This window comes from Callithrix jacchus, chromosome 11 (assembly GCF_049354715.1).
Source record: "Callithrix jacchus isolate 240 chromosome 11, calJac240_pri, whole genome shotgun sequence".
In the NCBI taxonomy this organism is placed as follows: Eukaryota; Metazoa; Chordata; class Mammalia; order Primates; family Cebidae; genus Callithrix; species Callithrix jacchus.
The window spans coordinates 108,449,291-108,461,961 of record NC_133512.1 but is presented as its reverse complement, the minus strand read 5'-3'; the positions used below and the strand labels follow the sequence as shown (position 1 = coordinate 108,461,961).

The 12,671-nt window shown below is 43.1% G+C and overlaps 1 protein-coding gene and 1 non-coding gene across 3 annotated transcripts in view; both read right to left on the bottom strand.

Annotated features, from left to right (window-relative positions):
* The window catches only part of KIAA1549 (KIAA1549 ortholog), a 153,055-nt gene that overhangs the window by 41,291 nt on the left and 99,093 nt on the right, over positions 1-12,671 (bottom strand). For both annotated transcript variants that reach the window (XM_035254639.3, XM_035254640.3), the window contains exons 11-12: positions 11,366-11,562; positions 9,512-9,627 (exon numbers count right to left, since the gene is read on the bottom strand). In XM_035254639.3, coding sequence (XP_035110530.3) covers positions 9,512-9,627; positions 11,366-11,562 — 313 coding nt within the window. The remainder of the gene's footprint in view (positions 1-9,511; positions 9,628-11,365; positions 11,563-12,671) is intronic.
* LOC118143928 (U6 spliceosomal RNA) lies at positions 6,442-6,548 on the bottom strand. The gene has a single exon (XR_004728413.1). It is a non-coding gene; the product is annotated as a U6 spliceosomal RNA (small nuclear RNA).

The following is a 12,671-nucleotide window of genomic DNA, read 5'->3' as shown; positions in this document are numbered from 1 at the left end:
TACTTGGAATAACCAGGATAGAGAAGAACATAAACGACTTGATGGAGTTGAAAAACACAGCACAAGAACTACATGAAGCAAACAAGTTTTAATACGCAGATCGATCAAGGAGAAGAAAGGATATCAGAGATTGAAGATCAACTCAATGAAATAAAAAGAGAAGGCAAGACAAGAGAGAAAAGAGTGAAAAGAAATGAACAAAGCCTCCAAGAAATATGGGATTATGTGAAAAGACCTAATCTATACTTGATCAGTGTACCTGAATATGATGGGGAGAATGAATCCAAGCTGGAAAACATGTTCCAGGCTATTATCCAGGAGAACTTCCCAAGCCTAGCAAGGCAGTCCAAATTTCAAATTCAAGAAATACACAGAACTCCCCAAAGATATTCCTCAAGAAGAGCAACCCCAAGGCACATAATCATCATATTCACTAGAGTTGAAATGAAGGAGAAAATGCTAAGGGCAGCCAGAGAGAAAGGCCAGGTCACCCACAGAGGGAAGCCAATCAGACTCACAGCAGATCTCTCAGCAGAAACCCTACAAGCCAGAAGAGAGTGGGGACCGATATTCAACATCCTTAAAGAAAAGAACTTTCAACCCAGAATCTCATATCCAGCCAAACTAAGCTTCTTAAGTGAAGGAGAAATAAAATCCTTTACAGACAAGCAATTATTGAGAGATTTTGTCACCACCAGACCTGCCCTACAAGAGCTCCTGAAAGAAACACTAAGCCTGGAAAGGAACAAGTACCAGCCACTGCAAAAGCAAACCAGTGGCAAAGACCAAAAATGCAATGAAGAAAATGAGGCAACTAATGGGAAAGAAAGCCAGTCAGTAACAAAATGGCAGAATCAAATCCACACATAACAATATTAACATTGAATGTATATGGCCTAAACGCCCCAATCAAAAGACACAGCCTGGCAAAATGGATAAAAAGTCAGAACCCATCGGTGTGCTGTATTCAGGAAACCCATCTCACATACAAAGACACACATAGACTCAAAATAAAGGAATGGAAGATTTACCAAGCAAATGGAGAACAAATAAAAGCAGGAGTTGCAATTCTTGTCTCTGATAAAATGGACTTCAAATCAACAAAGATCAAAAGAGACAAAGAAGGACACTACATAATGGTAAAAGGATCAATCCAACAGGAAGAGCTAAGTATCCTAAATACATATGCCCCCAACACAGGAGCAACCCAGATACATAAAGCAAGTTCTTAATGGCCTAAAACGAGATTTAGACTCCCACACAATAATAGTGGGAGACTTCAACACTCCACTGTCAATATTAGATCAATGGGACAGAAAATTAACAAGGATATCCAGGACTTGAATGCAGAGCTGGACCAAGTGGACCTAATACACATATACAGAATGCTCCACCCCAAATCCACAGAATATACATTTTTCTCAGCACCACAGTGCACATACTCTAAAATTGGCCACATCATTGGAAGCAAATCACCCCTCAGCAAATGCAAAAGAACAGAAATCATAACAAACAGTCTATCAGACCACAGCGCAGTCAGACTAGGACTCAGGATCAAGAAACACACGCAAACCCGCACAACCACTTGGAAACTAAACAACCTGTTTCTGAGTGTTGACTGGAAACTCTGTCTCAAAAAAAAAATACTAGACTTCCATAGAATCAGCCCAAATGCCCATCAGTGATAGACTGGACAAAGAAAATGTGGTACATATACACCATGGAATACTATGCAGCCATAAAAAAGAGTTTGTGTCCTTTGTAGTGACTTGGATGGATCTGGAAACCATCATTCTCAGCAAACTAACATAAGAACAGAAAGCCAAACCACTGTATGTTCTCACTCATAGGTGGGTGTTGAACAATGAGAACATGTGGACTCAGGGAGAGACGCATCACACACTGGGGGCAGTTGAGGGGGGTGGGGAGAAATAGAGGGGGGTGGGTGGGTGGGGAGGGAGGGGAGGGTGGGGAGGGATAACATGGGGAGAAATGCCAGATACATTAAATTTATTTACCTAAAGTAAATAAATTAATTTAAAAATTTAAAAAACATTTTTATTATTTATTTATTTTTGAGACAAAGTCTCACTCTTTTTCCCAGGCTGAAGTGCAGTGGTATGATCTCTGCTCACCGCAACCTCCACCTCCCAAGTTTGAGCAATTCTCTGGCCTCAGCCTCCCGAGTAGCTGGGATTACAGGTGTGTGCCACCACGCAAGGCTAATTTTTGTATTAATACTTTTAGTAGAGACAGGGTTTCACCATATTGGCCAGGCTGGTCTCGAACTCCTGATCTCAAGTGATCCACCTGCCTCAGCCTCCCAAAGTGCTGGGATTATAGGCAGGAGCCAACACACCCAGCACTAGTTCCTATTTTAAAAACAGGTGAAGAGTATATGTAAAAATGGTTACACAGCAAATTTTAGGCTATGTATATTTAACTGTAATAATGTTCTTAAAAACTAATCAGACCTGTGGACAAAAAGAAAGTTAAATGCACAAAAAAAGACAAAAAAGAGACATTTTAAAATGTTAACAGAGACTGAATCTTCACATGATGGGATATTTTTCCCAATGTCTTTTATTTTTGATAATAAGGATTTTCTGTATTATTATTTTTATAATAGAGATAATCCAAATAGATTTTAATTTTGAAAAGAGAAATAGAAAAATAAACAGCGGCTAAGTAGAAAGAGCTAGTCAGTCACACTTAGGAAGATCAGCTGGCCGGGCACAGTGGCTCATGCCTGTAATCCCAGCACTTTGAGAGGCTAAGGCAGGATTGCTTGAACCCAGGAGTTTGAAACCAGCCTAGGCAATACAGTAAAACCTCGTCTCTACATTTTTTTTTAATTAGCTGGCTGTGGTGGCTCATGCCTGTAGTCCTAGCTACTCAGAAGGCCGCAGTGGAAGGATCCCTTGAGTCCAGGAGGTAAAGGTTGCAGTGAGCCGAGATCACGTCTCTGTGCTCCAGCCAGGGTGACAAAGTGAGACCCTGTCCCCCCGCCCCGCCAAAAAAAAGATTAATTTCTGCCCTTCCTCTAATCAGCCACAGTCACTTCTGGATGCTGCTTTCAAATAAATGGCAGGAGGCTGACAGAGGGAATGAGTGCATGCAGAAACTGCTTCTAAACAAAAGCCTGACATCTGAAACTTCAAAGCGTAAGTGAAAAATACAAAGGTCTCTGCTCAGTGTAGAAAACATAGATGAGAGCAAAGCAGTAAGAAGCAGTCGTTGATATTTCATATAAGGCAAGCACAGCATTGGTAAGTACGCCTGTATTTTCTCTCAATTTGAATCATATTCATTATCCCAAGCAATTAGAAGTTATTTGTCTGACTCTGAATGAATGACGTCTCTCTTAGCAAGGGGGCACCAGTCTGGATTCCAGCTATGCTCAAGCTTTCTTTCCTGGCCCCACACCTAGAAGGAACCTGACTAACTGTGTAGTGGGAGCACAGCCGGGCACCACCATTCATCGGTGGCAGCTACTCAAGTTGCAAGCATAATGCCTAAAAGAAGATCATTAGCTTCGCCAGACAGGCTAGCCCTGCTAACCCAGACTACAGAGTAACAGCAAATGTCACAGAGCATAGCCGATTAAGCTACTGATACCTAGAGGTGGGATCACTTTCCTCCAGGGTGGCAGAGACCTCTGGGTTGCGGGGAGACAAGGGTGACAGGCATAAAAACAAAAAAGGCCCCTCTCCACTGTGCTGTCGGCCCTACTTGGGTACCACTGGAGCGGCAGCCTGACACTGGACTCCTGTCCACAGCCCGGCCACCCCCTCCCCACTGCAGTCACAGTCCTTGCTTTATCCTGGCTTAGTTGTTCACAGACTGCAATCAGAGAAGGAGGGGATGCACAGACCTCGGGCCACTCTACAGAGCTGAGGGGCTAAGCCGAGGAGAGGAAATCAGAGGCACAGAAAATCTTCCAGCTTCCATGCTGCCCGGAGCCCAGCCCTTCAGCATGGCTGAAAAGAGGGGCTTTTAATTTTTTAACATATACATATAATATATGTTATATGTCACACATATATAATTATATTACATAAATTATAATTGTATATTTTGGTTTATAGAACTATATATCATGTAAATATGTATTATATAAATATATAACATATAATACAGTATTAGTATATAACTTATATTCATAATTATATACAATATATATTTATATATCATATATTAATATATGTTATAATTATATAATACATATTGTTTGCTATGCATTGTACAATGTTTCTAAAAAAGCTGCTTGTATAATAATGATTAGTACAAAGTACAGTGGACACACAGAGATTAAATCTGTGTGAATTCTGCCTTAAGGCAAGAACTTGGGATTAAAACCCCTTTCTCGTCAATTATTTTTTAAGAGTAATGATATAAATTTTACTACATAGTCAAGATACCTATTGCACCTTGTGGTAACTATAATTAACAACAATATACTGTATACTTGAAAACAGCTAAGAGAGTGGATTTTAAGTGCTATCACAAAAAATAAGCATGTGAGGTAATGCATATGGTAAATAGCTTGATTTCACCCTTCCATAATGCATACATATATCAAAACATCACCATTTAGCCATAAAAAAGAATGAAATCCTGCCATTTGCAGCGGTATGGACGAGCTTGGATGACATTAATAAGCCAGGCACAGGAGGAAAAACAGCGCACTGTTCTGGCTCATATGTGGAAGCTAGAAAGCAGATATAGAGTGGAGAGTAGACTCATGTTTACCTGAGGCTGGGAAGGGAAGGGGATGGACAAAGACAAAGGTTGGTTAACAGATACAAAAACACAACGAGAGGCTGGACATGGTGGATCTCGCCTGTACTCCCAGCACTTGGGGAGGCTGAAGTGGAAGGATCACTTGAGTCTAGGAGTTCTAGACCAGCCTGGGTAACATGGCAAAACGCCATCTCTACAAAAAATTATCTGGCATGGTGGTGTGCACCTGTAGACCCAGCTACTCGGGAGGCTGAGGAAGGAGGATCACCTGAGCCTGGGAAGTCAAGGCTGCGTGAGCCATGACTGCACCACCACATCCCAGCCTGGGCAACAAAGTGAGACTGTGTCTCAAAAAAATAAAAGTGCACAGCTAGAGAGGAGGAATATGGGTCTAGCACCTGCAGGCACTGTAAGGTGACTCTACTAATTTATTATATATTTTCAATTAGCTTGAAGAGCAGATTTTGAATGTTTCCAAGGTAATGGTAACTTTGTATGGCATGACAGATACGCTAATTACCCTGATTTGATCATCACACAGTATATTCATACATGGAAATATCACAGTGTCCCCCATAAATATTTGCAAGTATTATGCATCAACTAAAAATAAAAGCAAAAGCACATCATGTTGTACACTACAAATATATATGATTTTTTTATCATCAGTTAAAATATAAATAAAAACTTTAAAAAGAACGAAAAAGGCTGGGCATGGTGGCTCATGCCTGTAATCCCAGCACTTTGGGAGGCTAGTGTAGAAGGATTGCTTGAGCCCAGGAGTTCAAAACCAGCCTGCGCAACAGGGCAAGACTTCATCTCTACAAAAAGTAAATAAAAAATTAGCCGGGCGTCATATGCTCCTGTAGTCCCAACTGCTCAGGAGGCTGAGGTGAGAGGACTGCTTGAGCCCAAGAGGGCAAGGCTGCAGTGAGCTGTGATTGTGCCACTGCAGTCCAGACAGGGTAAGCAAAAAAACAAAAATAAAAAATGGGTAATCGTATACAGGATTGTATAGAATAGCATAATGCCAACAAAGCAGAATGAAAGAGAAAAGTTCAGTCTGAATTACTGAAATGTCAAAGCAAGAGAGCATTTTTAAAGAAATATTATTTCAGTATCTACAAGTAAATATAGTCAAACCACATTCTTCCCCTCCGAGACAGGGTCTTGCTCTGTCACCCAGACTGGAGTACAGTAATGCAATCACAGCTCACTGCAGCCTCGACCTCCCAGACTCAATTGATCCTCCCACCTCAGCCTCTTCAGTAGCTGGGACCACAGGCACACACCACCATGCCTGGCTAATTCTTTCTATTTCTTGTAGAGGCAGAGTCTCGCTATGTTGCCCAGGCTGGAAAAATCGCATCTTTACCAATGTGTGCAACCCACATCACTATCCTGTGAGACAGCAATCACATTCGTCTCATCTTCACTGTGTCGCCAGCACCTGAAACAGCAGAGGCGTTTAGGAAGCATTTGCTAAATGGATGACTCAATGACTATAGTCATCTCCACTATGTTCATAACATTTTACCTTGAAAAGGTCTCTGGGAATCTGCCTTCATGAAAAGATGAGAATCATATTTTATGAACCCAATCATTTTACATATGGGTATTCCCAAATTGCTTGAAAAACTTCAATGTTATATGAACTCAATCTCATTTAAACTATTTGGCAAACTCCTTTAATTTTTAAAAAATATGGAATGCTTCCCAAATCTGCATGTCATCCTTGCGCAGGGGTCATGCTAATGTTCTGTGTCGTGTTTCAATTTTATTATATATGTTGGTTAACTGAGCACTGCAAACTCCTTGGCACATGCAAAAGTCAATGGCCGCTTAGTTTGCATGTGAAATTCTAGAATTTGGAACTTGTGGAATGCAAATGAATGAAGCTCTAACTACTTAAAAATCACACACTTGCACACATGCAATCTAAGGAGAGCACAAAAGAATGCTGAGTATTTTGCAATCCTTACCTATTTGGTATATTCCTGATGATAAAGAGGAGAGAGAGAAAAACTACAATTATGCACAGACACAGCAATGGCAGCACACTCCCACCTCATCTCTCCCTTCCCATCTTCACTAAGGGTCACCAGTGGTTAGGAAGTGAGTTATTCTAGAGCTGCAATAACTGTGAACACAGTGACATTTGAGTAAGTAATCTCTTAAGGGTCCATGGATGGCCGTGAGGGTGTGTCATGGTCTAGTCACCTTCCAAAAACAGTCAGCTGGCAAAGGAATCAAGCACAACCTCCAATTTACCAAAACTGAAACAAGAGTCTTCTCTCAGCTCCCACTGCAAGGTGGGCCCTTAATACGCCACATGACCTGGGACAGTTGTCAAAAGCCTTGCCAAGAAGCCTGAGAGCCGGTAGCTGTGCCACCCACAGGAGTGAGAGGGAACGCTGATCCCAGGGCAACATAGAAGAGGGCTCCAGAATAGTCTCAAGCGCCTCCCTGCCCTACGCCTCCATTAATTTTTACTTCATTATGGCTTGCAACAAAAGAAAGATTTTTATGTGAATTATAAAATAGGCTGGACGTGGTGGCTCATGCCTGTAATCCCGGCACTTTGGGAGGCTGAGGCAGGCGATCACATGAGGCCAGGAGTTCAAGACCAACCTGGTCAACATAGAGAAACCCTGTCTCTACTAAAAATAAAAAAATTAGCCGGGCGTGGTGGTGTACGTCTACAATCCCAGCTACTTGGTAGGCTGAGTCAGGAGAATCATTTGAGCCTGAAAGGCAGAGGTTGCAGTGAGCCAAGGTCGTGTCACTGCCCTACAGCCCAGGCGACAGAGAAAGACTGTCTCAAAAAGCAAAAGTCTGTCAAAAATTAAAAAAATAAAGTAACAAAGCTAGGACAAAAACTAAGAATATTTTAAAATAGGATATTTAAGTTTCTATACAAGCAATAAAATACTTATACAGCAGCATTAAAGCTATCTTATAGCACCTTTCAAGAAGTAAACTAAGTTTTCAAAGTATATTGATATTTATAGTGAGAAAATATCTTTCTACAACATGAAAATAATGTACAGATTCTGGTATCTCTTCAAATTATAACAGCAGCATCTGAGCTTCTAATATTCACAAAATCATCTAATTCATCTCCTTCACATTCAGCTATGGGCCCCAGAGCTGTAATGCTAGCTACCTGGATTCTGAAGCTATGTCAAGAATGGTGTTTGATTTTTGCTGTTCTTATAGACTATACTGGTTGTAATACCATCGGAAGGAGTTAAACGCAGGCACTGAAAGAAAGGTTTGCTCATATAAGCAATGAACAGAACTTGACAAAGTCCAGAGCTCTTTCCCCCCCACCAAATATTTCTTTCCCAAAACTAGATTCTAACCCTATCTAAAACAGCATCTGTTACCATGGTGCTAAACAATTTTTAAGGTTTTGAAAAACTAGATCCAAAGAAAAACCTCTTCCCTTTTTCTAAGGGGACGTCCTTAAGATTACAAAAGAACCAAGTGGAAGGAGCCGGAAGAACTACAAGGACCGACGAGTGCAGTCCCACCAGAGACTCAAAGGCTGAGCGACCCAGGAGGCCACAAGCACATCAGGGAGAGGAGAGGCCCCTGGGCTTCTGTCCAGAGTCTGTTCATTTCTAGAGTACAGTTCACGCTGTGCCACATTTCCATACACAGAAATTTATGATTAAAAACTGTAAGTATAAAAATTCCTATTAAAAATAATATCCTGGCTGGGCGTGGTGGCTCATGCCTGTAATCCCAGCACTTTCAGAGGCTGAGGCAGATGGATTGCTTGAGTTCAGGAGTTCAGGACTAGCCTAAGCAACATGGTGAAACCCTGTCTCTACAAAAAATGTACAAAAAGTAGCTGGATGTGGTGGCACATGCCTGTCATTCCAGCTACTGGGGAGACTGAGGTGGGAGGATCACCAGAGCCTGGGAGGTCGAGGCTGCAGTGAGCCGGGACTGCACCACTGCACTCCAGCCTCAGTGACAGAGTAAGACCCTGTCTCAAAAAAATAATAGTAATAATAACATTCTGAGGTCTCCCAATTATCTTTGTATTACTGAAATGCAGTCCTTAAATAAAAATAAACCTCCAGCAAATACAACAGCTGCAGTAGCACATCTAATTAACACAATCTATTACACTAAAAACAAGCTACCGTGCTATCATTCCAATAACATGCTCCCAAGTCTAAAGACCTGTAGGTCTTGTTTTCTGACAGGGCATCAGTCTTCACAGAACAGGAGGAAGCTCATCTCATACCTGGCCTGCGAAGCTATATGGGACCCCACACGCAAACATGCCAAACCATCTGCTCACACTAACCCCCTGCTGGAAGAAAGATCTAAGGACAGGACTAAACATAAGGGACTTGGGCCGATGATAAACAAACAGGTTTCTGGCAGTGACGGCTGTGAATCCTTGAATTGGCTCCTACGAAAGCTACTGAATCCCGGGGGTGGTTTTTGAGACTCTGGTTTCAGTGCACTTCCTCCTTGACCTCTGGAGAGGAAAATCATGAGGACTGTAAACCAGAATGAAATGAGGCTATTCACCTTAACATGTACCCCCCAGTGAATCCCAAGCCCCAAAGCAGACACCAGGACCACATTAGATGATGGCAACAGGTACTGAGCAACCCTGGGAATGATGAATGCCCCATTTCACAGATATATTTTAAGGCTTTGGCATTTGAAGTAGTGTAAGGCCTCAGCCTTCGGACTCTCATAGGGACTACTTTTAACGGGAAGAACCAGAAAAGTCACAGACCGCTCTGCGGGACTCTGTGGGACCCGCCGTCGTTGATGGCTCCCGGTGTCTTATCTCCTGCGTCCCTTTCACTGGACTCTTCGCTGACCGTAGAGTCAGCATCTGAGGGAGAAACTCTGCAGACACAAAACGAATTACAAACGTTAGAAACAAGAAAGAATGAAAAAGAAAAAGTCACATTAATTTGGGTGTGGAAGTCGGACTTCCAGGCAAAACCAGCAGAAATGAAACAGTCAAAATTATTCCATAGTACAGTGCCTTCAAGGATGACATTAGCACCACATAGTCACCTCCTGAAGACAGATTAATGCAGCTTACTAAATGGATCAGCAGGCTGCATTTCAACAAGTGCCAGACAGCAGGAAGGTCCCACGGCCACCAGGGTTCAAGGCCCGGCCCCTGGCCCTGTCATTTCTGGACCAGCAGTCTGGGTTTAGCATGAGTTGGATCAACGAGGACTTGGGGTTCGGAATAACTAGATCTGGAGACTCCCCAGGAAGCTGGCGTAGCCCTGCAGTCACCCCAAATAACTCTGGATCTTCGGGATGTGCTTATACTGAGATTTGATTCTATATATAAAAAGCAAGGGTATTGTGGCACCCAGCTTGCACCAGGGAAACATCCTTCATCAATTAGCTCCCTGATTCCTTAGGCTCCCTGGCTTCAATGACAATGTGAAATACGAAGATATGCTGGTGTCCCGATGCTAAAACATCGTATTAACCACGCAGACCACTGAGCTGCCATGACTCAATGTCAATGACAAGACAACCAGGCAAGAAAAAAAAAAAAAGAATTTGCAAAATTTTACTTGCATATTAAATAATCTTCAATGATTCCATTTATTCTTAGCCAGCAAAATCATTAAGCAAAGAGCATCTCTCTACATAACTCGTTTTCTTTTGTAAAGATCATGTTCTGACATCTATTAGATTCTTAAAACTAGGCCAGAACCCCCGGGGTAGGTTTTCTGATAAGACAGAAATCATGACATCGTTTCAAATGTTGGTATGATCACACACTTTTTTTGCTCTTAACAGGAAATCAGGATTTAGAGTTCCAAAGCTCAAAGAAAGGCTGACAACAGGAGGCTTCAGGAGCCAAAGCCTGTGATCAAAAGTCAACTGAACACACCTGATTCTGAACTGTGTCTTCTTTCACAGAGCTACAGCCCTTCTCACAGGGTCAGAGGGTGACAAGGGGCTTCCAGGTAGTTTGGAAAATTAATGAGCAATTCTCTATGTGCTATACTCTAAGAGGAGGAAGGGAAATGAATTGGGAATGGGGAGTGGGGCAGGGAGGAGGTGAAGAGTCCTGTGTGATATCCTAACAAAGGTGACACACATGAGCAGCCAGAGGAAAACAAAGAAAACACAGGAGGACGTGATGAAGGTCACCTGCAGACAAAGCAATGCAGTCACAGCAGCTGCTGGCATCCCAGGCATGGACACAGAGGCTCACACAGGCTGAGCGTGTACTGGGTGCCGTGCACTCCTTATATGTTATTGCTGATATTATCTCCACGGGGCCTAGCATGCTCCCCTTGGGATATATACATGGGAGCTCGTCAATCCCTAATCAAGTCTGACAGGGGCCGCCAAACTATCACATCACAGATAGTGATTCATAATCTTCAACCGTGTGGGGAAAGAAATCACACAGCCTTCTTTGGCAGCCCGTGAGAGTGGCTAGGAAACATTCTTGGGCTCGTGTGCGACTTTGGGCAAGTCATCGGTCTCCCAGGTTGCAGAGGCAGGGCTGGACTCCCCATCAGCCCTTGTGACACTGGAAACTGACAGCCTGATAACAGAAGCATGCCTGCAACTGAGAACATACAGAAAGCCCAGTAATAACCTTCCTCTGTGACGGACGTTCTTGGACGGGATCTTTGACTTGGGGCTTGGCACGTCTCCATTTTCCGAGGGCGTGGTGTGGTCCTTTACAGGTCCTGGCAGTGGTGCAGGCTCATGAATAATCAATATGTCGTCTTTATTGTGTTGACCCAGATGCTGCTTAGCAAAATCGAAACCCTTCACACTAGGGATCTGCAGCTGAAACACACACACACACACACAAACAAGATTGTTAACCCCGAATCCAAAGCTCATGAGAGGAACACAACTTCTGACCCAAGACCGTGCTGGCAATTCCACCACTCCAATCCAACAAGCATCACTGAAACATGGACTGCGTGCCAGGTTCTGTTTATACCCAGAGTCTGAGGAGAAGACAGACACTTGTGAAAGATTAAATAAGAGTACAAGGATTAAACAGCTAGAGCCTAAGACAACCCTGACCCGCTGTCACAGTAGCATACCACGTGCCATGTGGCAGGAGCAAGATATTCTTTATAGGGTCATGGGGACCAGAGCCAGGCCTTGAGGACAGACAGGACTTGGAAGCAGAAAGAGGAGGCTACAAAGAGTATGTTCTAGATCATATCAGGAACCAGAGAACACTGAGGCTGGGGAAGAAATCACACAGGCTATGCTAGATGGGTCAGAGTACGGGAGCATGAGAGAGAAGTCCAGCCTGTGTATGGATGACTCCAAAAATGCCGGCTTCCAGAGCTGGCCCTCTGGGAAATCAGAAAACCACTAAACATTTCTAAACAGGCAGATTTCTAAAATCCAAGCACACAGGACACCAAAGAAGCAGGAAGACAGCCCGGCCATGGCATGTGCATAAAATCACAAAGACATGAGCCCCAAATCTTAGCAGTGAACATGGGAAGGAATGAACAGCTCTAGGGATCAGGCAGAAAGACCTAGAAGCCAGACAGACACAAGAGGCAAAGGAAGAGAAAGCAGCTGATGAGGACGTACATTTCTGGGCAGTGCGTCGTGAAGCATGGAAATGACACCAAGGGAAAGAGGCGAGTCATACAGTAATGATGGCTCAAGACAAAATGACAGGCTTCATTTCAAACACGCTTAATTTGAGGCCCCAAAGGATGTCAGCCTGGTGTAGCTGGAGATGGGGGACCATGGCCTGGGGGAATGTGTAGGCTCAGATGTGACTTCAAGAACCACCCACATGAAGGTGACAGTAAGGGAGTTAAGTTTTTCAACATAAATACAGATTCTGTGGATAAAGTGTTGGAGAATATCTAATAGTTTGGGGCTAAGAAGAGAAAAAGAAAGCAAGGAAGAAAATAGAA